The sequence below is a fragment of the Callospermophilus lateralis genome, chromosome 3 (assembly GCF_048772815.1).
Source record: "Callospermophilus lateralis isolate mCalLat2 chromosome 3, mCalLat2.hap1, whole genome shotgun sequence".
Taxonomy (NCBI): Eukaryota; Metazoa; Chordata; class Mammalia; order Rodentia; family Sciuridae; genus Callospermophilus; species Callospermophilus lateralis.
Window position 1 is genome coordinate 72,265,669 of NC_135307.1, and position 25,543 is coordinate 72,291,211.

General features: G+C 34.3%; 1 protein-coding gene and 1 long non-coding RNA gene across 3 annotated transcripts in view; one reads left to right on the forward strand and one right to left on the reverse strand.

The window, feature by feature from the left end:
* LOC143395296 (uncharacterized) overlaps positions 1-4,732 on the forward strand; it is a 17,760-nt gene extending 13,028 nt beyond the window's left edge. Inside the window, exon 4 of the long non-coding RNA XR_013155372.1 lies at positions 2,848-4,732. This is a non-coding gene — a long non-coding RNA (uncharacterized LOC143395296). The remainder of the gene's footprint in view (positions 1-2,847) is intronic.
* On the reverse strand, positions 4,067-25,543 carry Psma3 (proteasome 20S subunit alpha 3). Of its 2 annotated transcripts, XM_076850438.2 has the most exons (11): positions 25,443-25,543; positions 22,513-22,595; positions 17,289-17,412; positions 14,652-14,753; positions 14,500-14,573; positions 11,231-11,303; positions 10,560-10,625; positions 7,559-7,605; positions 5,081-5,148; positions 4,518-4,582; positions 4,067-4,204 (listed from the first exon to the last, which is right to left on the reverse strand). In XM_076850438.2, exons 1-11 carry the CDS (start codon positions 25,461-25,463, stop codon positions 4,160-4,162), a joined length of 768 nt encoding a protein of 255 aa, XP_076706553.1. In that variant the 5' UTR covers positions 25,464-25,543; the 3' UTR covers positions 4,067-4,159. The 2 variants fall into 2 exon arrangements, with proteins under 2 accessions (XP_076706553.1, XP_076706554.1); XM_076850439.2 differs by lacking the exon at positions 25,443-25,543 and having other exon boundaries at positions 17,289-17,407; positions 22,513-22,596.

The window sequence follows — 25,543 nt, forward strand, 5'->3', positions numbered from 1 at the left end:
ATGTTGAGTTGTAAAATATGTGAAACCATCTGCTATTAATTTCCTCTTTTTCACCTAGTTATATACTGTTCTTGGGTACAGGTGATTGAACTTAGGGGCACTTGGCCACTGAGTCACATCTCCAACACTATTCTGTATTTTTTCTAGAGACAGGGTCTCAGTGCTTAGTGCCTCCCTTTTTGGGGCTGGCTTTGAACTCGAGATCCTCCTGTATCAGCCTCCTGAGCCGATGGGATTATAGGTGTGTGCCACCACACCCAGCAAGTTGTATATTTTTATAACATTTCTCGTAAAATCAAATGAGTTTTCATAAATACCTCTTGCCCCTATTACTTCATTCTGCTGTTTAGCCTTATGACAGAAGTAAAATCTCTTTTTGAATTTTTTCAACTTGTAGATAGCCACAATACCTTTATTTTATTTATTTTTACATCATGCTGAGGATTAAACCCAGTGCCTCCCATGTGCTAGGCAAGCACTCCACCACTGAGCCACAGTCTCAGCCTAGAGGTATAATCTCGTAAACACTTGAAGTATCTTTTCTGTTTCTCTTCTTGCCCCATGAAAAACTGATGTTTTTCTGATCCTTGCAAGTTTTGCCTTTTCCAAAATATCACATTTGTAATTAAGCAGTATGTATGAGTCATACATCCTTAGTTTCCATTTCACATATACATACACCTGTCAGTAGGAACAGTGAGTTATGTGTTAAGTGTTAAACTTCATAAGAAATTGGCAAACTGTTTTCAAATGCAGCCATACCATTTTACTTTACAGCAGCAATGACTATTCTTGTTAATCCACATCCTCACCAGTACTTGGTGATTTGTCTTTAATTGTACACTATTTATAGCTGAGTGATAACACCTTGTAATTTTAATATGTATTTCTCTTAATAGTGAAAAGCATCTTTTCACATAGGTATTTGCCATCAATGTATCTTGTTTAGTGAAATGCCTGACTCTTGTCCATTTTTTTACAATTAGGATATTTCATGTTGCGTCATTTTGAAAGTTCTGTGTATCTGCTGTGCACAAGTCCTTTGTTAGATGATTTGCAAGTATTTTTCCTCAGTTTTTCCTATTTTGTCATTCTTGAAACTTTTTATTGTGTAACTTTAATGGATTTAATGGATGATTCTTTCTTAAAACCAATAAGAGATCTTTTATATTTTTTTGGAATTATCCTGTGGATAGATGTCCCAGTATTCTAGCATCATTTGTTGAAAAATCATTCCTTTCTCCACTGATTTGCCTTTTCACTCAGTTGATCATATTTGAAATCTGATTTTGAACTCCATTGTGTCTGGAGCATTAGAGTTAAGTCTGGATTTTTGTTTTTCTTTCTTTGGTGTGTTAAAAGATCAAACCAGAATCTCACACATACTAGGCAAACACTTACTACTTAGCTGCATCCCCTAATAGTAAGTCTTGAAGTCAGGTAGTTTCTCTACATGTTCTTTTTCTATACTATTTTGTCTTTTCAAATTGCTTTTCTTATAAAAATTTTAGAAACAGCTTATTAATTTTACCCTTCCTGCGCTCTGTGCCTCTTGAGATTAGGTTTACATTGAATTTAGAAATCCCTTTACAAATTGATGTTTTAACCATACTCGGTCTTCTGATCACTTCTTCTAATTCTTTCTAAGTTTAAATTTCTATCTTTACTCTTTTGTTGCTTTTTTAAATGGTACATAAATCCTCACTGTATAGATGAAATTTAGTAATTCTCCAAAATCATAATTATTAAAAATGACAAAGCCAGCCAGATTGAAACTTGTATCAATTTATAAACCATATCCTAGGTTTAATTATAATGCTATCTTTCTTAAATTAATTTGTTTACACTGAAGTAGGCTAGAAGCCCCCAGCTTCTTTTGTCAAGAAAAATCCCATTACTGTACTTCAGTGTAAGAATTGATCTTACAAATGTTACATATTTCTGAGCTTCAGTTTTCCAGAAATTCAGATAAATCACTGACATTTTTGAGCCTGTATTTTTAAAATATTATACCTTACTTTGTACTTTACTACTAGGAATTATTTCTGTAAGATGTGTACCGGGAGAGGGAAGAGGGCAGGGAAAGTGGAAATACAGGGTTGAAATGGAGCAAATTTTATCACATGCATTTATGACTATGTCTAAATGAACCCCCACTATTACAACTAACTAAACATTTTTTAAAAGACATGTGCCTTGAGCATTTGGATGCCTGACTCCTTGTTCACCAGATAAAAAGTAGGAAGTGTGATTTTTTTTTTTTTTTTGGTTGGTTTAAACAACTTCTTGTAAAATGTAGGTCAAGTACCTATAAGGGGGTGGGGGGCTATACACTTGTTTCATTAAAGACATTGTAGATTTATACAAATAGTCTCAGTGGTAGAACCAAAGTTTTATTTAGGGTTAGGAGCAACTGCACTGTTATTCTTGGGTTTTTTAAAACCTGACATTTAAATAGGAAACATATAAAGAGGGTTTTTGGCAAGGGCAATTCTAATTATCATTTTTGAAGGCTTTTTGTGGCAGTTTGGTGGGAGCCATTAGGAAAGACCTGTCAAGAAATAACCTATGCACATAGTATGGATATAGGAAAGTAAAATCTAGGTCAAGTCTGGATTGCATTTCCAAAGGTAAGAAATTTAAAACTTAGAGAAACATTAGGAGTTAATATTATACATAAACACAGTTTCATTTAAGGATTTCTTCTGGTTTCTTAATATTTTGAAATGTTGATATTTTTATAAAATGGAAACACTATAATTTTAATTTGCTGCTTACCTTGTGAAATTTATTCCAATGTTTCCATCATATTAATAACCTATGACTTCATTTTTTGGGTCCCTTTAGGAATGACAGAAATAAAAACAGATGGATCATCTCATCAGATAAGTTATTTTACATTCTAAATATATTATGTTGGAAACTGTAAACCAGAACTTTGTTCTTTAAAAATTATGTTTTGTTTTTGTTTTTTAAGGTACCAGTATCAAGATGATTTACAGCAATAAGGTATTCAGTCTTAAACATTGTATTCATGTCAAAGTAAAACATATCAGCTTTTTTTCCTGGAGGCTTGCCATTTCTCAATGATATGATTACAGAATGGCCCAACAATTAAACCTACATTAATAATGAAAATCTCTCATTTTTCTTTCATAATAGGTATCAAATTAGGTATATGTTGTATATATTTTTAAGTTTAGATTAATCCGGTATCACGGTAAATTTATATTTCTCTAGTACCTCTTACAGAGGGTTATTAGCTGTACTGATGAACAGTTAAGCCCACAGCATAGTAAGTGAAGTTTTAGGACTGGCCCTAGTTGAATGAAGGAGGAGAGTCAATTTCTGTCTGAAAATAGATCCAGTTTAGTATTATTTGGGCATTTGTCCAAGGCCAACACTTACCACTTTCTGCTATGAATGATTTGTAAAATATAGCAGGTAATCAATCTCATACTATGGAATTCATGGTATCAAAATACTGGTTTTGAGTTGTTAAATATTCAGGTATAATTATATGCTGTTTAAACCACAAAGATGCTCAAAGCCCAGCAATACCCTGCAGCTAAACTCTCAGTGACTAGATTACCTTCTTAGGAAAGCAATAACAGTTGAATGGAGTGAGGCTGGCATGAACTCAATTTAGGGTGTGTATACTTGGCCTGAGTTCGGATTATTCCTGCTCTGAGTAGTGCTGTTCAGGGCACATTTGTAATTCTTTCAGGCCACAGTTCTGATTTTTGTAAAGACAGAAAGTGACATAACAGAAATTCTTAACTTACCACAATAAAAGGAAAAAAGCAAAAATATTTGACTTCTCAGATAGTCTCTTCCTAAAAAATTGAAAACATCTTTCTTACACCTAAAAGTCAAAACTGGCTGATGACCAGTATAAAAGAACCAAACAGACTGAATTCATCTTATTCCAAAGACTCATTTTACAGTATTCTAAGGAATTTTAGTAGAAGGCGTAAGTCTGTATTTTAACAATAAGCAAATGTAATAAATGTCATTGATCATTTCTCCAATTATGTCAAGTAGATATTAACCAAACTTCAGTGGCTACAAGTCAAAAATTTAATGAAAATTGGTCAGGGGCTAAAGTTACATGGAACTGTTATAAAAATTTATAACAGAATAGATGCTGAAGTAAATGTTACATATTATCATCATCTGATTCATCCTCTTCCTTCAAAGATTCCTGTTAAGAGAAAAATGGTATTTATATTTGATTAATGTTATGTCCCACTTATTAGCCTCATTAAAAATTTATCTAAAAAATTTAGAAATGAAAAACGAATACTTCTTTACAAGTGAAAAGCATTTTGTGTCCTGAAAACCCTGTCTACTTTTAACCGCCCAAAAAACTTTGGAACCAGAGTGCAACTTTATTTCCACTGCAGATAAACTAGAAAATGTCTACCCTTGGTTCAACTCTTCAGTGTTTAATAGGCAAGTTCCTTTATTATCAATACATGATTTTAATTAGTAAAGTTTTTAATGCTGAAGCTCACCTTAGCATATTTCTCTGCTTCTTCCCTTATATCTTTTGGAACAATTTCATGTCTTCCTTTAGTTACTGTAAATTAAGCCATATATTTAGTTGAATTAAAAATTAGTATACTGATTTACAATACCATACAATTTATCCAAATCCATAGGTAGTATGATTGTTCACCTAAGGTTGGAATACTGTACTATGAATAATAAAAAAGATACTTTGTACTAACTTTTGTGTGTTTCTTTCATGTGTGACTAAATGTGCCCAAATTAAACTATTGAAAATTATGATTTATAAATCCTGAGAATTAATTTACATCATGATTAGATTTTGAAAATAGCCTATCCTTTAAGCCCTATGCTAGGTAGAAAAAATGGGTGACTTCTCAGTAATACATGAAACAGATATTTCAAAACAATGAACTGTTCACAACTTTAATTAATTATTAAGCAGAATTTTCACTTTGATTAACTAACAACCTGTTAATTCTGTTTTGGATTTCTTTATATTAAAAAGGGTAAATTAAGTACACTATAAGTGTGTCCTAGAATAAGTAAATGTCTAAAAGTAACTTACGTTCACCAACCCAGCTGAGCTCTAGTTCAAAAGCTTTATCTTTAACTTCATCATGTACTATGTAAATTCTAGAACAGAAAAGGATAAATTAGCAATTGGTCACCTCCAAACATCTAAGTTCAGGTACCCAGTCAGTACAAATTAGAATGCCCATCTCTATTTACAAAATTATATATACTTCCTGTAGTCTATTATTATGTACATTAGAAAAGACAAATTACACAGTTATTGAGATAGAAACCCTTGCTATCTTATAAACAATGAATATACCTATAAAATCCATTCAGTTATTTTGATATGTTTTCTATAGTTCAGTTTTAAAACAATAACAGGTTCAAACAGTAAGCAGTCATTCACTGTTCCTTGTCAGGATATTCATTTTTTTCTACTCTTTGAGCAAATATTTTAAAAAGCAACTTACAAAGACTTAGCAAATGATGCTTTCCTTGCCAAGTTTTTCACAACTTAATAGACGATTGACTCAAAAATATGATGTTCATTTATCCTACTATATTTCATAAAACAAATTTTGAACTGGACCTGGTGTATTTCTTTTCTGAGCTTTTTTTTTTTTTTTAATAGTGAATTACTGAATTTGTGAGTTTAATCTTAAGTTTTAAATGACATTCGTACTGGTAGTTGTACATTATATTTAATTCAGTATAAAATGATGTCTCAAAATAAGTAAAACCCAACTAACTGGCTATTTTACTATTTTTCAGCACCTTGTCCATTCATTTAGTAACAGTTTATATTCCACTTAAGTAGTTCTCACACTGTAGTATGTCACAAACTCAAAACAAGGAGGCGCTGTAGTATAACAAAGCAACAGGAAAAGTATCAAAAATTAAGTATCAGTGTAAAGTTTTATTTTATATTTTATACTGCTTTACACACTTTACTTTCAGAGGGTCTTCTAAAACCGTGCTATAATATGAAAGCATCTTATGATTAAGGGTAGCTATTTGATGTCTACCATTATACCTAAACATAATAGTGGTGAGGGCTGACTTCCAGAATGCCTGATTTCATGAAAGATGCTATTTAATATATCATATTAAAATGTAAAATTCAGTGAAAATATGTAGAAAACGGCTTATGCTTGCTTCTCAACTGAAGCTGAATGAGGGAAGTAAAGGAAGGGTACTGACATTAGCAGGAATGGTGGACAAGGAAGACAAAACCACCAGTTCAGAAAAGATTATCATTTAAATCACATTTTAAAAAGATATATACATATTTTTATTTGTAGGAGCCAACAAGTTAATTTTTTTTTATATGGTGCTAAGGATTGAACCTCAGAAGTGCTAGGTTCAAGCTCTACCACTGAGTCACAAAGCCAGCCCTAAATCATACTTTTTAAAATTATATAATTGAGACTTCTGGGATTTTTTTTTCCTTGCAAATATTATTAGATGTAAAGCCAAAGACAACTATTACACTAAGGTTACTCACTAGACTTTGTCTGTGTTGTAATGTGGGATGGAGGTGCTGTGAAATCTCAAACATTACAAGTTTTAAATCTCAATAGCTGGCTACAAAGTCAATATTTTAATGAAATTTTTAAAATAGCAAATGCATTCTTTCAACTAGAATTATGAGGGTGTTTTTTTTTTAATTGCCACCTAGGTTTATTGATTGTGTTTACTATTTAAAAAATTATATGCTACTTTTTAATATAAATCATTCAGGTTTTAACTGTCCTTGTTTTGTATGAAGGGGTTATTATCAAGGATTGAACCCTGGGACACTTAATCACTAAGCCACATCTCCAGTCCCCCTTTTTTTTTTGAGGAAGGGTCTTGATAACTTGCTTAGGACCTCACCTCACTAAGTTGCTAACGGTAGCTTTGAACTCATGATCCTCCTGTGATTATAGGGGTGCCCCTATCTTGTTCAAAAAAAATTTATGATGAATCTGAAAAAGTGAAATACATCTTTTCCAAAGAAAGCAGCAGATCAAAAATGAACCAGCTTCACAGATCATGTACAGAAGCAATTAGCTATAAAGTTTGCAAGACCAAGGGTATACAGCTCACCAATAGAGCATATATGGATTCCAGTTGCAGGACCATAAAATAAAAGCAAGCTTTTTGTTCAAGGCTATCTTTTAAGATTAAATAATGAACTTTATGAGATTTGAGAAGTTAAGAGCTAACAAATGAAGCTATTAATTTGATATCCAAGGTCTATTACATCTTCCTACCCTAAAACCTATTGCCTAACAGTTCATTTTGTTAAAAGGTATACTTTCCCACCCCATTCATTACTGAAAAATAAGGATATTCATGTCGATGGTATAGTTCATGTTTAACATGTGCAAGGCACTAAGTTCAATCCCCAAGACAACAAGAAAAAAAGATTTTCTTCTTGGTGTGGATTCTTAGGATTTTACATTCACCTTCTAAAAATTATACACTATATTATTTTCAAATGAAACAGCCTCTTAAAGAAAAATCACAAGTTATTCCAACTTACATTTTCGCAACTTCCTTAACAACATCACGGCAGGTCATTTCTTTCATCTACAAAAACACAGTATATATTCGTGAGATAGATTCTTGGATCTAAAACCAAATAAGATAACTTAAAATCCATAAAGAACAGACCATAAAGTTTCCTGATTCACAATTTAATATTTTTCAATTAACATGACAAATAGATATTCTAGATAACCACTAATTTTATGTTAAATTTTTTAAAATTTAGAAGCCTCTATCAATTCATTTATAAGTAGACCCTGAAGTTTAAAAAATTGGAGGGAGAAAAAATCTTGAGTTTGTTTTCAGCCAATTTACTTAATAAAATGCCAAAAATCATAATAGATAGTAGGTACCTACAAAACAGAAAGAACAACAAAAGAAATTGTTCTTAAGGGATGTCAGGGAAAGCTTTCAGAAACCATCAGGAGGATTTAAACAGGTTCTTAGAGCACAAATTGGATTTGGTTTGACTGCGGGAAGACAAATGTTAATCCACAAAGCAAAAGAGGGAAGCCAAAAGTTCATTCATATGTGTTTTCTCAGTTAATATTTGAAAATCAGAGTAGGAAAAAAAAAAACTATTTAGTGGTCAGCAGAGCAATGTGTATACTATTCAGATGCAACCCATTCAAAGATTTAATCACAGTGTTTGAGCATACTAGCATTCATATTTTGGATATGTCAGGAGGATGGAAAATGGTGAAAAATACAGAACACTTTTACATTGGTCCAGACTCGAAGTGTGATTCACTACTACTGTCATTAAATCAGGTTCATTAAATTTATTTTTATTTTAATTTAGAAATCCCGATGCTCAAGTTGAGTCTACAGGACGACATGAGGAAGTAAAAACCATAATATTAAGTTTAAGAACACTAATCTTAGAAAACAGACAAATCCTATTACAGAAAAAAAGGCAACTGAGATGAACTCTTCAAAATATGCATAGATTGGAGACTTGAGAGACCTAAGGAACAAATTCATTATGAATCTTTACAATATGGATTTAAAATCATTTACAAAAGACCTTGAGATTATTGAGGCAATGCATGTTAAATTAGGGGTGAAAGAAAACCTACTAAGGCTAAAAATATGAAAATTAGTTAAGTTCTATAGTTGGTGAATTAATTGCATCCTGCACAGGCAAACTTAAGTATAAATTGGAAAAACACATTTTTTTTTTTTAGAGAATTTTTAATATTTATTTTTTAGTTTTCGGTGGACACAACATCTTTGTTTGTATGTGGTGCCGAGGATCGAACCCAGGCCACACGCATGCCAGGTGAGCGCACTACCGCTTGAGCCACATCCCCAGCCCGGAAAAACACATTTTAAATAGCAAATATGTTTTTATATGTTCACAAAATATTTTTTGGAAATTTGGAAACAGGCTATAGAATTGATGTACAGCAAGAGGTGACAAAAAATACTTTCAGTACAGGACCAAACAATACTTTTACTAAAAGTAGCCATAGACTATGCCTGTATTCCAATAAAATTTACTTAAGAAAGCAGGCAGTGGGCCAGTTTTCAAACCCTGATTTAGTAGTACATGACTTTAAAGTATGTGTTCCTCAAATCAAGTGATTGTTCTAAATTTTTATCTGGGATTTGTTGTTTTCCCATTTGTTACTTTGGCTTAACCACAGACAAAATAAATTGCTGACTATTCTTATACTTTTTTTGGGGGGGGGGGATTTATCCCAGGAGCGCTCAAACCCTGAGCCACATCCTCAGCCCTTTTTATTCCAAGAAAGGGCCTAAGTTGCTGGGCACTAGCATGCCCCACTGCACCCATACAGGACACAGAACACTCTGGAGAGATGTAAACAAACTGGTTTACTCTTACACCAACTTATTATGTGACTCTAGGCAGTGTGTTATCCTGAGGTTGGGCTTTAGGCTAAGTAGTGTCCCTAGGTCCTTTTCTCAACTTTACTAAAATACCAAACATGAATCAGATTTCTAGAATTTGACATTAAACAAATGCTAAACACTAACAAGTGTTTTCTAGAATTGGGCCTTAAGTAAGCTGAATGAGTAAGTCAGGTTGGAGTTTAGCACTCATACTGAGTGTACCTGAAAATCTCTATAAAACTGAAACTCTGATAGGTCATATCCTTGTCTTTTAGGCAAAGATCTGACAAGCAAAAAGACGTTATGGCTCCTATTTCAACATAAAGTTAACTGATTTACAGCTAAAACAAATATTTTTAAATAAACTTTTCATACTAATAGCTGAATTTCTGGCTTATGAGAAAATAGAAAGTACGTAATTTTAACAGGACAGGCTTCATGCCTTGTCTAGCTAGGAACAAAGAAAGAAGCAGTAGAGTACAGCCAGACACTTTAATAGAAGACTTGTAAGACATAAAAGCTATATCCCAAAGAAAGAAATGATACAGGAAGAAATATCATATATGTTTTTTATTGCAGTTCTGTGGCATTAACTCATAAATTTTACACCACTAGAATTTTCAAGTTCTAGGGATCCATGAACATGGACTTTGAACCATTATATTAAAAACTACTTTGGATGAGAGGAATAGATGAATTCTAAATAGGGCAGAGGGGTGGGAGGGAAAAAGGTGGGGCAAGGGATTAGCAAGGATGGTAGAATGTGATAGACATCCTTATCCAAAGTACATGTATGAAGACATGAATTGGTGTCAACATACTTTATATACAACCAGAGATATGGAAAATTGTGCTGTATACATGTAATAAGAATTGCAATGCATTCCGCTGTCATTTTTTTTAATCAATTAAAAAAAAAGAACTATTTTGGATTATTTTGAATTAAGCAGTCATCAAATCACAAAAGGATCCATGAGGCAATTCAGATAACATGTTACCAACTTTCCTATTCAACTTCATAGCAATTTCACAAGGCTCTGCTTTAAATATCAAGTTATACTATTTCCTTGGATTAAGAAGTTTAGTTTGGAGTGATAAATTTTACTTCTAGCAGAATTCAAACGTTAAATGTGTGTTACCTGAAGTTTTTCTATTTCTGTCTTTGCAGCTTGCCTGGCTTTGCCAATGGCGCAGCCCCAATAACCCTATTTTAAAAAAAGGAAAAAAATTTAATCGTTTAATTAGTATACTATCCATTTCAATAATCACTACTGTTTCTACTTAAAAACTAATAAAAGGATGTTAATACCTTAAAAGCAAATGTGGACAAAGATATGCAACATTCTCCTGAATATATTACAGTGCTCAAAAAATTTCAAATACCAAATCCTTCCCTACATGCCTTTTTTTGTGATTCTGGGGATCAAAATCAGGCTTTGCATGCCCTAGGCAAGTGTTCTACCACTGACCTCCAGTTCTGTATTCAGTTGGAGTTTTTTTTTTTTTTTTTTTTTTGGTGCTGGGGATTGAACCTAGGTAGGCCTTGTGCATGCAAGGCAAGAACTCTACCAACTGAGCTATGTCCCCAGCCCCTGTATTCAGTTTTAAGACACTGCTAATATACTAATGAAAGAATCACATTTTAAATTTACTGTGTATTTTCTCTAGCATATGGAAAGCCATAGGTTTTTCCTCTGCCTCATATGCATAGGTTATTATTAATGATAAAAAAGAAAACATTCCTTGAATGAGTTTTAAAGAAACTAAGGAAATACTACAATAGAATTTTAAATGATTCAAGATTACTCACATATGAAACACCTGATGGGTCAATCATGTAGAGCTGTGCACCATCATTCACACTGTAAGATCCTAACATGAAACTGCATTTAAAAAAACCATTTTAAAAAGTCATTCTTTAATACCATAAAAATAATTTTTAAAAACTTGCAGTGATGTAAGTACAATTATAATTTCTATAATAAATTACTAATATACATAAAATTCATAGTAACTTCTTTGGTATGTTGGGTTCCAAATTAGTAAAATCTAGTACATACTAGAGATTCTCATGTGGGTTTTTAAATTTGTATTAAACTTTCTGATGAAACTATCTTGGCAAGATGCTAGAAAAAAGTAATTATCAGTGAAAAATAGAACTACGGAGAAGGTCTGAGAAAGCATCGACAATCAAAAGCCATGAGAATAAAATTCCTGACTGAAAGTCAACTTTTCAATGCAACTTTTTCCATCTTTCATTTCCCAATTTTTCTCCACTTTTCTGCAGTAATCAGAAATGGCTCAGTTTTATATGCTCAACAAACTGAAATTAGGCTATTAAATGATCATATGAATTACTGATTTTCTGACATTGTGATGTATTTGCTTTAGAGGTTACTAATCTCACTTTACCTCTTACATTACAGTTAATCTTTAACAGCAAACTATCCAGTTCTCACCCTTTCCATCATTTCCTTCCATCCTCTACACTACTATGACTTATCTTTCAGAATATATATCCAATTGTCATTATTTTAAAACCCGTCAACATTTCCAGAACTTCTGTAGGACTGGCCCTTCCAGCATCTGCTGTATCATCTCTAAAACCTTCTCTTAATCTGAAATGACCATGTAGTTTTATACTTTCATACCAATTCCTTTGCATCAAATACTGTTCTCCCATTCCCCCTATTTCTCATACCCCTTTCTTTGCCACCTCTCCAGAAATAGGCATTTGTTTCCCCACTACACCTAATACATATTTAAGGCCACTTTACCTGTAAGGTGTTTCATCTGTGTCTCTACTTCCATGACTGACTCCTAGCACCCTCCCCCCAACAAAAAGAAAGAAGTGTTTCTAATTCAGCTACTGTTCTGAAAAGAAAAGGAAGAGAGAATACATGTGTGCTAGATACATATTCTTACTCCCTTAAAAATCTCAGAAAAGGCTGGGAACAATGGTGCATGCCTGTAATCCCAGCGACTCTGGATGCTGAGGCAAGAAAATTGTGAGTTCAAAGCCAGCCTCAGCAAGAACGAGGCACTAAGCAACTCAGTGAGACCCTGTCTCTAAATAAATACAAAATAGGGATGGGGTTGGGGCTCAGTGGTCTAGTGCCCCCGAGTTCAATCTCTAGTACCCACCCACCACCCCCAAAAAACATAGAAAAGTAACTGATGAACTAAGAGCTCAGTTGAAAGATTAAAAATGAAAAGTATTCTATACAAAGTATTTCAGAGTAATTCAAGTGAGAATTAACCAGTGTTAACAAGTTACCCACCATGTCTAACCTATTGCCAGTGGAACAAAAGTCTCCTAAAATTTGTCTTCCTAAGTAATTTAAACATGGATGCTTATGAACAACTCAATGGTAGGATTATAGCTAAGCACTAAGATCTCAATGTTTTATTTTGATCAAGCATGACTGACTTTAAACAAAAATGTTATTAACTAACAGTGTTCTTTCATTTCAGGAAAATGTAGTTTACTAGATGACAACCATATCTGAATATTTACACACATTCCAGATCTTGGCAATAGAATCCCCACTTTGCTCAAAAGTAAACATACTAGCACTTTACCTTAACAGAAATAAACACTGTGCCTAATAAAAATTATAAAACATAACTTGTATGGATTCATTACAGACTGTAAACTCCATTTAAAAGCATTTTATCTAAGTGTTTAAAGTATATCTGATAGACATTAATGAGAAAACCAAAGTATAATTAGCTATCTAATGTCAACGTGGAATATATTTAAAATTACTATACAATTTCTGAGAATATAAAAGCCTCAGCACCAGAGCATTTATTATATAATCAGTTATAATTAGGAGTTTATTATTATGACCTCAAATCTCCTGATCCCTTTCATTATTCAAATAGTTTTTATGTATACTTTTAATATCAGCCCTAATACTTCTTGGTAACAATTTATAATCTGAAATGTATAAAAGGCCAACCTGCAGAAAATTGATATCTTAGTACAGATCTGACTTTTTTTTTAAATTATTATTGGTTGTTCAAAACATTACAAAGCTCTTGACATATTTCATACATTTGATTCAAGTGGGTTATGAACTCCCATTTTTACCCCGTATACAGATTGCAGAATCACATCGGTTACATATCCACGTTTTTACATAGTGCCATACTAGTAACTGTTGTATTCTGCTGCCTTTCCTATCCTCTACTATCCCCCCTCCCCTCCCCTCTTCTCTCTCTACCCCATCTACTGTAATTCATTTCTCTCCCTTGTTTTTTTCCCCTTTCCCCTCACTTCCTCTTATATGTAATTTTGTATAACAATGAGAGTCTCCTTCCATTTCCATGCAATTTCCCTTCTCTCTCCCTTTCCCTCCCACCTCTCGTCCCTGTTTAATGTTAATCTTTTTCTCATGCTGTTCCTCCCTGCTCTGTTCTTAGTTGCTCTCCTTATATCAAAGAAGACATTTGGCATTTGTTTTTTAGGGATTGGCTAGCTTCACTTAGCATAATCTGCTCTAATGCCATCCATTTCCCTGCAAATGCCATGATTTGTCATTTTTTAGTGCTGAGTAATACTCCATTGGGTATAAATGCCACAATTTTTTTATCCATTCATCTATTGAAGGGCATCTAGGTTGGTTCCACAGTCTAGCTATTGTAAATTGTGCTGCTATGAACATCGATGCAGCAGTATCCCTATAGTACGCTCTTTTAAGGTCTTCAGGGAATAGTCCAAGAAGGGGAAAGTTTTTTCTCAGCAAGAGAAACAATAAGAGAGGTAATAGGGAGCCTACATCCTGGGAACAAATCTTTACTCCTCACACTTCAGATAGAGCCCTAATATCCAGAGTATACAAAGAACTCAAAAAATTAAACAATAAGAAAACAAATAACCCAATCAACAAATGGGCCAAGGACCTGAATAGACACTTCTCAGAGGAGGACATACAATCAATCAATCAACAAGTACATGAAAAAATGCTCACCATCTCTAGCAGTCAGAGAAATGCAAATCAAAACCACCCTAAGATACCATCTCATTTCAGTAAGATTGGCAGATCTGACTTTTGATAATCTCAAATTTCATACCTGCAGCCAAAAGGTCTAACAGCACTGTAGAGTGTGTAAGCATGTACATACATAGCCACTCTGTCTGCAAGATGCTGAGGAGGAAAAAAGAAAACCTTATTAATACGTTTCTTTTACTGTTCAAAAGGTTCCTCAATATGTTACCAACTTACTTTTAGTGGAATGTTGTAGCCGAAATTAGATCTAAAGTTGGAAGCCTCTTCTCTTGCTATGTCTGCTAAAGAACGAGCATCTGCCAACAAACCTGCTACAGCCTGAGGGGAAACAAAGTACCAATTTAATAAACACATTCCTATCACAAATCAAAAAGTATAGTTATTTATAGGTTTATATAATAGTGCTTTAACAAGCATCATTTGAAATAAATTTGGGCTTTAGATCTTAATGGGGCACTTTGATGCTTGGAATTACATTTGGAATTTTTTTTTTAAAGAGAGAGAATTTTTAATATTTATTTTTTTAGTTTTCGGCGGACACAACATTTTTGTTTGTATGTGGTGCTGAGGATTGAACCTGGGCCGCACACATGCCAGGCGAGCACGCTACAGCTTGAGCCACATCCCCAGCCCTACATTTAAGTATAACTTCAAGTTGCTATGAAAAAAGTACTATGAAAAATCAATAAGGACCTTGAAATGAGGGTGGCAGCATCCAATATGATTCCAAACTATACAAAGTTGAGCAGTGTACAATTAATAAATGCAGTTTGTTTAGTTTTGGTTATTTATTTGGTATTGCAGAATGAACCCAGTGGTGCTTTAAGACTGAATTAGCCTTTTTCTTTTTTTTTTTTTTTAATACTTTTTTTAGTTGTAGAGGGACACACGATATCTTTGTTTATTAATTTATTTTTTATATGGTGCTAAGGATAGAACCAGTGCCCCACACATGCTAGGCAAGCACTCTGCAACTGAGCTTTGGTCCCAGCCCCTGAATTAGCCTTTTTTATTTTTGAGACAGGATCTTACTAAGTTACTTAAGGCCTCCCTAAATTGCTGAGGCTGGTCTTAAACATGCATTCGTCTCCTTTGGCCTGCCCAGTCACTGGGATTACATGCATTTGCCACATACCCAGTGAAATGTATTTTTTTCAAAATAAAATAAAAATCATATTTTCATAAAAATATCTTCTTTGCATTTTTCCCCCCTAACAACTACTATGTTTTTAGGACATATACTAAGTTGTTTGGACTTAAATATTACTTTTTAGCTAGTGAAGCCATGGAAAACAAATCACTGAGACATTTAAAGTGCCATCAATCAACAAAGTTTGGAAACTGCTAGCTTAGATTCACAGAATTGAAAAGTGACATCAGGATCTTTAACATCCTTTTGTTTTACTGCAACCTAATAAATTGGTAAATTCCTAACATATTGAGCACTTATTACAAAACAGTAGTACTTTGAAGAGGAGGAAATAAGTATTTAGAATAACTTCTCCAAGGTTATCACATTTTATTATAGTTCAATCAGTTATTTCAAAAATTTCATTATTTAAAAAATCTTCTGTTGCTTTGAAGAAAACTTACTATGAAGTCTAATACTCTCAAATTACTTTGAAGAAGACCTCTTTTGTCTAACCTCCTTCACGGTCCAAATTTTTTGCCAATTTCCTTTTATAAAAAATGCTGTTAGCTTCCTAGCTTCAACTAACAAATGGGACAAATTTAAAATTTTTTCTATCACCAAAGTTTTCCCCAAAAAATATACTTGAACTTTTTCTACTAAGTAAAAGAATACATAATGCATATCCTACCAGCTAAGGTATAATCTGACAAATTTTATCAGAACACTTCAGTTTCACTGACAATAATAAATCTGTTCAGAAGAGAAACAGCATTCAGAAAAAAATCATCTTTGAAGAAGAAAAAAAAAATCAGCCTTATGTTTGCTAGTTTTATTTTGCCAAACCTTTTGTATGTGTGCACATTCAACACTACATCTCAATTCATGAATACCAAAGTTATCAGCAAAAGAAATTAGTTTTATAATGTGTCACTGCAGAATAGGCTCTGGAGTAATAGACCCAAATTTGAATCACAATTTTTCTCTACAAGCAGCCCATCTGTTTTCTCATCTGTATAACTTAGCTCGATTGTCGAGACTGAGATAATTTATGTATCTAGCACACATGCATTCTCTCTTCCTTTTCTTTTCAGAACAGTAGCTGAAGTAGAAACACTTCTTTCTTTTTGTTGGGGGGAGGGTGATAGTTCTTACTGGAAAAGTCTGACATGCAACTAGGATGACATCAATACATACTGATAGTATATTTATGGCTTGGCTTGAACTTGTGCACTGCAGTAATTCAGACGGCTTAGATACCAGCTGTAGGTAGTAGCTTACAGTGATGCCCATGAAACCATTAAAAAGGATGTGTTCACCTGTTCTTTTTTTAAACATCTTTTCCTAGTGCTCTACCTTCCTATTTTCTCTGACATCAACTTTATTGTGATAGTGATTTCCATAAGGGATACAAAAAAACTAAACACTCTTTGCCTCTCAGCATGTACCATCTCTACTGGTGATCAGGGCTGCCAAGATTTATTTCTATACATACTCCCCCCATTTTCTCCTCCTTAAGACAACTTGGTTTTTCACATTTGTTACTAAGATTATGAGAACCTACCTTTTAGACAGTAAAAGGTAACTCAATGATTATTTTTGTGGCTACTCACTGATCTACTTCTGACTCAATGTTCCTAAAATCACATTTTATTATAGTTCAATCAGTTATTTCAAAAGAAATTGGACACAACAAAGAGGAACAGTTTAAAAAGTGACCTTACCATTCCAACATGCCGATCAACATTAAAAAGTCGTTTATTGGAACCTTCTTCATAAAGTTTAGACAGCACTAATTTTTCTACTCCAAAGACAACACCATCTTTACATCTGATCCCAATAGCTGTACTGAAACAAAAAGAAAGTCAATTTTTTAAAACTAAAAACAGAATAAACAATAATTTTTTAAGAAATCACAAAACTAGGTAAAACATTTAAAAACTAGCAAGGGAAAGCAACCTAAACTATGATAAATTAAATTTATATTAATATCATGTGAAGCCCCCCAAAATCTAAAATATCAGTTGACAAAAATATTAATATATAATTTTAAAAGTGCTAACAATATGTATAATGTGGCACAATGTATGTATAACATGATAGACATGTTATAAATTACTTTTCTATGAATAGTATATGCAGAAAAGATAAAGTGAATAATCTGAGTGGAAGGATTACGGGTTTTGGGTTTTGTTTTTTCAGTGCAAGGGATCAAACCAAGGATCTAGCGTATGCTAGCCAAATTCTCTACCACTGAACTATATCCCCAGTTCATGATTTATTTTTCTTCTTCCTTTTGCTCATCTGTTTATTCCAATTTTTCTGCAACCAACAGGTACTATTTCTAGTAAGTATTAAAAAAAATAAAACATGCTACAAATGTTTAAGATAAAAAGATCTTAACTTCAAGTAAAAGGTGGAGAAATCATGATGCTGTTGGAAAATTAAAATGTTAATTATTTTATTTATTTTTTTGGTACCAGGGACTGAACTCAGAGGCACTCAACCACTGGGCCACATCCCCAATCTATTTTTGTATTTTATTTAGAGACAGGGTCTCATTGAGTTGCTTAGTGCCTCACCCTTGCTGAGGATGGATTTGAACTCATGATCCTCCTGTCTCAGCCTCATGAGCTGCTGGGATTACAGGCGTGCCCCACCTGCCCAGCTAATATGTTAATTATTTTATTTTTATCCTTTTTAATAAAGATAATTCTGATCAGGAAACCTAACTGGACAAATTAAAAACACTTGATTTTATAGTATTTTTGTAAAATTATCTCAATTCCTCTATTTCCGATAATTGCATCACCAAGTTTTAATCCTTATATTTTCATTTTTTATCCTTTATTCCCATATTGAGCTATTATTGACTTTTTTTTCCTTCAAAATGTCTCACATGTCCATTCCTTTCTTACTAGCACTAGAATCCTTATAATTTCAGGCCTAGATTACAACATCTTTTCCACTTCTTCAATTCATTTTATGTAACATGAGCAGCCTAATATCTAGTCCTATTTTATTGTCATTATCATAATCTTAAAAAGTGGCCCATAACCTAAAAAGTGAGGAACCTGTCAGTTACAGGTCTCTCAAAATCTGATCAAATTTCCAGGCATGGTGGTGCATGCCTGTGATCCCAGCAACTTGGAAAACTGAGGCAGGCGGATCACTCGGTTCCAGGCCAGCCTCAGCAATTTAATCTCCAATAAAACATAGAAACACACACACATACACACACACCATGATAAAATCATGGTGTTTCTTCCCAGGGGGAAAAAAATATCTAGGAATTCAGCTCTTCCCCCCGCCCCCCAACATTTTTAGATGCCTTCAATGCCCCCTATCAAGTTGAAAGTCCTTTCCAAGCTTCCTAGGTAAAAATCCAGAGAATCTAGCAAAGTCAACTGGGCTTAATATCCTGTTAAGAATCTTATTAACCTCACTGCCATGCCTCCAACACTGTCATGCCTCCAACACCTATACTGAAATTAACCTCACCATCATCCCTCATATTCACTTCTGCCTCAATCAAGTTATTCTGGGAGCTAAGGTGCACCTCCTCTTAAATAACTGCATATTTAAATAAATTTCCACAGACATATGCAATATACTTGAACTTAAGCCAATTCTTTTTTCCTCACTGTTGAGAATCTAAAGCAATTTTTATTCTAAATCAAAAGTTCTTGACATGTAGTTTGGAAACTTTCTGGGAATCTCTGAGAAACTTTTAGAGATAATATCCATGAAGCCAAAGACCTCATTTATACCTATCCACTGTGTGGGCATTTGCACTGATAATACAGAGCAGTGGTGGGTAAGGCTGCTGGCATTTTAACATGAATCAATGCAATGACCACAAACAATAAGTGTAAACTACTTAGAAATGTATTCTCTGTTCTGCTATCACATATTTAAAAAGTTGCTTTTAGTTAAGAATGTCCTTAATGAAGGAACACTTAATTTAATCTGAACCCTTGAGTTCATCACCATCACCACCACCCCAACAGCAAAAACCACTGAGCTACAGACCTTTTTTGTTTTTTACTTTGAGACAACCCCAGTTCTTCCTGCCTCAGCCTCCCAAGTAGCTGAGATTACAGGTATGAGCCACCCAGCAAGTATCTGTCTTTTTAGTATTCTACTAATGAAACTGGAGGCAAAGTGCTGTTAAAGACAAAAATATGGGCACCTCAAGACAAAAAGCACTAGTACACGGGTTGGTTTGGTTTTGTTCTTTTGAGTTGTGAATTTTCTTGTAGGATTAAATGTCTGACCCAGGGCTATTCACATAGAAGGTGATGTACCCAGGGGTTATTCATTTTACAGAACTAATGACAGATAAACTATGGTTATTTACATTTAGTTATATGGCAGACAGTTTCCCTAAAATGAATAACATGAAACTGTTACTTCACAGGAAACTGACAGAATTTCTTGTCAATGATAAAAATTGAATTTTCAAGCAAAAACTGAAATTTTAGAAAACTTATATTCACCATTATAAAAATTCTTGTCTGCTTCCCAATATTTACAAACTTTCAAGTTGACACTGGTGGTGGTGATATTAACAAATGTGATGTTTTGATAGTTTATATAATTTGGGACATCTGTTGTAACTCTAGGAACTGTATTTTCCAAATGACCAAGCTATAATGGTACAAAGTCATGCATGACAGTCCACTGCATTTTAGTGTAACAAAGTAGGAGTTTATTGTTTCTAGACTTCATCATTACCATCAGTTCTGGTGTAGAACTAAAGAATTAGGTCCATAATTATCTGAAAAGTCTATTAAGATACTCCTCATTTTCCCAATCTGGGTGAAGCCTGATTTGCTTTATGTGCTTCAATAAGACATAATAGGTAGAACAAAGATATGAGAATCTAATTAAACTTTTAAACTAAGACTGATATTTGCAAACCTGTAGAATAATGCCTTTTTTCTCACTGATTTTTGTATTTTGAAAAAAGTCATTTTTTCATTTATTGTTATTATTCTTAATATGCAATTGTGCAGATGTAGCACTTAAAAATTTTCCAACTGTGTTACATATATTTCGTTGTTATGGGAAGGTTATGTAAACTAGGTAGACATCTTACATCCCGATTTTATATTGAAAAAAGGCAACATTCAGGGTCTAGGGATGTGGCTCAATGAATATGCAGAGAATGCCTGAGGCCCTGGGTTTGATCCTCAGCACAAAAAAATAATAAAAAATTACATTCATAGAACCAACAGAGAAACCCCATATTCAAGAAAAAGGAAACAAAATGTCATGCCTTTTTAGGTTTCAGTTCCTAAAAATATTTTTATTTACTTAATATATTTATTTACTCCTGTTTTCTTAAATGTAACTGTTATAAATATTTAGAGGTATTTTACAGAAAACGAATTCCTAAGATATACAATTCCTCACAGCTAAGCCTCAATTTTCAGGACTATATAGATGGTTTCAAGATATATTCCTAATTTTTCTCTTAGTCAAGACTTAACTTTGTTTTTACACCAGTGAAAATGCAAGAATATGGGGCTGGGGTTGTGGCTCAGTGGCAGAGTGCTTGCCTCACGTGTGTGAAGCACTGGGTTCGATTTTCAGCACCACGTATAAATAAATGAGTAAAATAAAGGTCCATCAACAACTGAAAAAAATACTAAAAAAAAAGAAGAAAATACAAGAAAACAAAGGAGGATGTTTTTCTGTAACTTGGCTAAGTCTCTCCAGCTCCTTGTTCCAAGAGCCCAAATTCCTTTGTCAGCCGGAAGAAAATGTCATTTTTTTTTTTTTTTTTTGGACACAGAATCTCACTATATTGCTCAGGTTAGCTTCAAACCCCAGAGCTCAATTGGATTCTCCTGCCTCACCTTTTCATGTACCTGGGAATACAGACACATGCCACCATATCCACCAACTCTTTCTTAAAATCTGAATTCTAGACAGGTACAATGGCACATGCCTATAATCCCAGCGTCTTGGAAGGTTGAGGCAGGAGGATCACTAGTTCAAAGCTAGCCTCAGAAAAGGGCAAAAAGGGCTGGGAATATTGCTTCCTGGTAAAGCATCCCCGGGTTCAATCTTCAGTGCCAAAAAAAGTTTGAATTCTATCAGGCTTTGTAAAGAATGACAAATATACGTCAGTCTAAAATCCTGAGTTTTTTTTTTATTATACTATCAGATACCAATAGCTTGTAGTACCGATAATATCTCTAATAATACATTTAAACACAAAATTCAGTACATTTATTACAAATACCAGGAGGAGTTAAGATTTAATTTTTGCTCAAAAATTTTAAAAATATTTCATAAAACTTTTGAAATTCATGTTCCTTCATTCTACCACTCAAAAGATGGCACATAAAATGAAAATTTGCTCATTAAGTACTAAGGGTTTCCCATGTGTCAACACATGCAAAAACAAGTAACTACTCAAAACAATAAAAGACATAATAAAATAACAGTACCCAACAGGAAAAGATCTTCGCAAATCCCCACCTTTTGGAGAGAAGCAGTAGAAATGGAAATTGGTGGAGGGGGTGGGGGTGAGGGAGACTGCTGAGACAAATGTGAATAACTGCATATAGGACTTTAAAACACAAAATGCATGAGAAATTTAAAAAATAGGACAACAGATCAGAAACCTAATGGTCAAGAAAAACAATGGTATCAATCAAGAATTTCAAAAAGGAAAATGGGCTGGAAAAGATGATAATAAATGTAGATTTATACACTATATTTGGGACATGGATATCTAAGTAGAATCAACTAGAAGTATAGAGTCGGTGCTCATGGAAAAGATATGGACAAGAAATTGTAAATGGATAATAAATTATTTTATGGAATATACTTTTATGTGCCATAGTACATAAAAGCCTAATTACAAAACATTAAAAATTAAAATATTTACACCTGGTTAAAACACATTTACTCCAAGTGAAACAAGTTTCTTACCTACTATTTTCTACAGCCTTCATAGCATATTCAACTTGAAAAACTCTTCCATCAGGAGAGAATGTAGAAGCTGACAGGTCATACTAGGGGAAAAAGCAACAACAAGCTTATAATGACTTACCTTTAACAGTAACAACCATACAACTTTTTGTTTTTCTAAACGTTAAACTGCTTAATCAGCAGAACTCTGTTACATCCCATCAGAAACTCTGCTTTGATGAAGGGGAAGCCTGTCAAAACAGCAATAGTGGCTAATTTACACAGCTTAAATTTCTACTACTGAAAAGTAAAGGATGCAAGTCCTTAGAAGAGGTCAGAACTTCTTTCACAGAAAATTCATTTTTGAAAAACTTAATACTGGGCTGGAGTTGTGGCTCAGTGGCAGAGCACTTGCCTCGCACATATGAGGCACTGGTTCCATCCTCAGCACCACATTAAAAAAAAAAAAGAAAGAAAAACTTAATACTGTGTTATGGTAGAAACAGCACTGAAGTCGTGTGTGTATGTGTGTGTGTGTGTGTGTATTTTTTTTAAAGATGCTAGGAATGGAGCCCAGCAAGAACTCTATCACTCAGCTACATACACAATCCAGTCAGAGCATTTAAATTCATAACTGTACCACTAAACTGAAGAACCTTGGTCAAATCAGGTAGCATTGATCAAATTATTTAATAAGTATCAATTACATGTGAGTCATTACATGCAAATACAAAGATAATCTCTCATTCATAAAATCCTTTTCTTTAGAATTGAACTAGACACAAACAATTAAGATGAAGAAAAAACAGTGAAGTGATAAAAGAAACTATACAGACTACTTCATCAGGGAAGGCCTTGCTGGGACAGTTGTACTTGAGTCAAATCTCAAAGACAAGGAAGTAGCCACTTATGATATGGAGAAAACACAAAGAAATCTAGCCTAGCCAAGAAAAAGAAATAGTTACTGCATCTTTTTTTTTTAAACTTACATTATGTAAGTTTTCAATTTTTTTTTTTTTTTTTTTTAGTTCTCGGCGGACACAACATCTTTGTTTGTATGTGATGCTGAGGATCGAACCCGGGTGTTTGTATGTGATGCTGAGGATTGAACCCGGGTCGCAAGCATGCCAGGCAAGCGTGCTACCGCCTGAGCCACATCCCCAGCCCTCAGTTACTGCATCTTGATCACCACTAGCAGTGAACAAATGAAAACACTATGCCAGTGAAGGAGAGATAAGCCAAACAATAATGGGGCTTCCAAGCTGGAGTGTATAGTTTATCCTTTATTATAAATGTTATGAGAAGTTCAGAAAGGAAGGCAATATGATTTAATGTTTAAAATGTCACTCTGACTTCATGTGGAAAATGAACTGTACAGGCAACAAGACTGAATGAAAAGACCAAGTATTCCAAAGATGATGACATTGGCTTTGACAAGAGAATAGAGGCAAGGGAATACGTTTTTTAGAGTTAAAACAAAACCTTGCTAATGGACTGGCTCTGGGCTGAAAAAATAAAATAAAATAAAAAATGAATCACACATTTCTTTTTCACTTGGATCATTCACTAAGGTAAGAATACAGGAGATGAAAAACGGCAAGAGGAGAAAATTTAGAGCTCTACTTTGGATAGGTAGTATGAAAATGACTATTAAACATCAACAAGACAGAAGTAGCAAAAAAGACAAATATTAGTATCTGGTGTTCTTCAGAAAAGTGAAGACAGGAGATAAACCTTCAATATTGATACTTTCTGAGTCTCAGAGATCATTAACTCTGCCACTGTCAATACTAAAATATATCAAATGATTATATTACCAATTATTTCTAAAAGATTTGCAGAATGAAACCCTGTTAACTGAAGGTCATATTAATGTAGTTGCAAAACTGATTTTCTACAAGATGCATTACTAAGCATTAACTTATCCAAAAAAGTATGACATAACTGCAACATTCCTAACTCAATTGTTTAAAAAATTTCAAACATAAACACCTGTTGTCAAACTTGGAATACCAGTATTTGAGCTAAATGCTAAGTATCAAAATCTTGTAAGCAGGAATAGATGCACTGATGAACCCATTATTCAATGTGTCTAATGCAAATAGCCAAGATAATTCTTATTTTAAAAAAAAAAACACCTTTCTATATGGCTAACTATGAAAGTAGCAAGCAAAAGACCGCATATACACAACACATTTAAAAAGTGAAATAGGAAGCTGAACAAATCCAGCTCCAAAATCTTCAAATTATTAAAAGTCAGAAGCAGGTGGCGCACGACAGCTACTCTGGAGGCTAAGGCAGGATCACAAGATCAAGACCAGACTGGGCAGTTTACTGAGACCCTTAAAAATTTAAAAATTTTTACAGGATGAGGGTGGCAGAGTGCTTGTCTACCATGCGCGAGGCCCTGGGTTCAATCCCGAGTACCGTCCCAAAAGGGTTTCCATGGACTCATACACTGAGTGTACTTGAACGGAAGACACAGAAGGCCTATGAGTCAGCAGCAGCCTAACAATTACAAAGGCGGTCCATAGACAGCATAAGTCTCAAACCATAGAATCCCAAGACGCAGTGTCTCGGCGGTTCTCCAAGGCGAATTGTTACCTAAACCCTTCACACACTATTTCAGGGCCCACGAGTTTCCACTTTCGGTTTCCCAAGCGGCTTAAGAAAGTGACTCAGCAATCCAAGGCCATTCCAAATCTTACTGCTGCTTTGCCAAGCTCGCTAAAGCTAGGCTGATGGCTTCTAAGAGTCACCGACACCTGAGAAGCGGGCCTAGAACACAGCGATAAAAGACCGCCGGCCTCCAGGCTGCCAGAAGCGGCCCACCCTACCCAAGGCAGTCCCAGCGCACCCCGGGTGTGAGACGCCCCCCACGCAGGGTGCCCGAGTTCCCTTTAACGCCGATGCTTAGACTACAATAACCCACTGAGGGATAACAAACTCACCCCGGTGCCAATGGAGCTCATGGTGCTAAAACCACCGGGATGTGTAGAGCTTCCAGGCCCAAAGCACTTCCCCTATAAGCTCCGCACCGCGCAGACTAGTA

What these genes read in the sequence shown, in the direction of transcription:
- Psma3 (XM_076850438.2), bottom strand. Translation starts at nt 25,463, where the DNA reads ATGAGCTCCATTGGCACCGGG. An exon ending in CAGAAATAGAAAAACTTCAG is followed by an intron (nt 7,606 to 10,559) that starts GTAACACACATT and finishes GTGTTTTTGTAG; the next exon opens with ATGAAAGAAATGACCTGCCG. An exon ending in GCTCAGCTGGGTTGGTGAAC is followed by an intron (nt 4,583 to 5,080) that starts GTAAGTTACTTT and finishes CTTAATTTACAG; the next exon opens with TAACTAAAGGAAGACATGAA.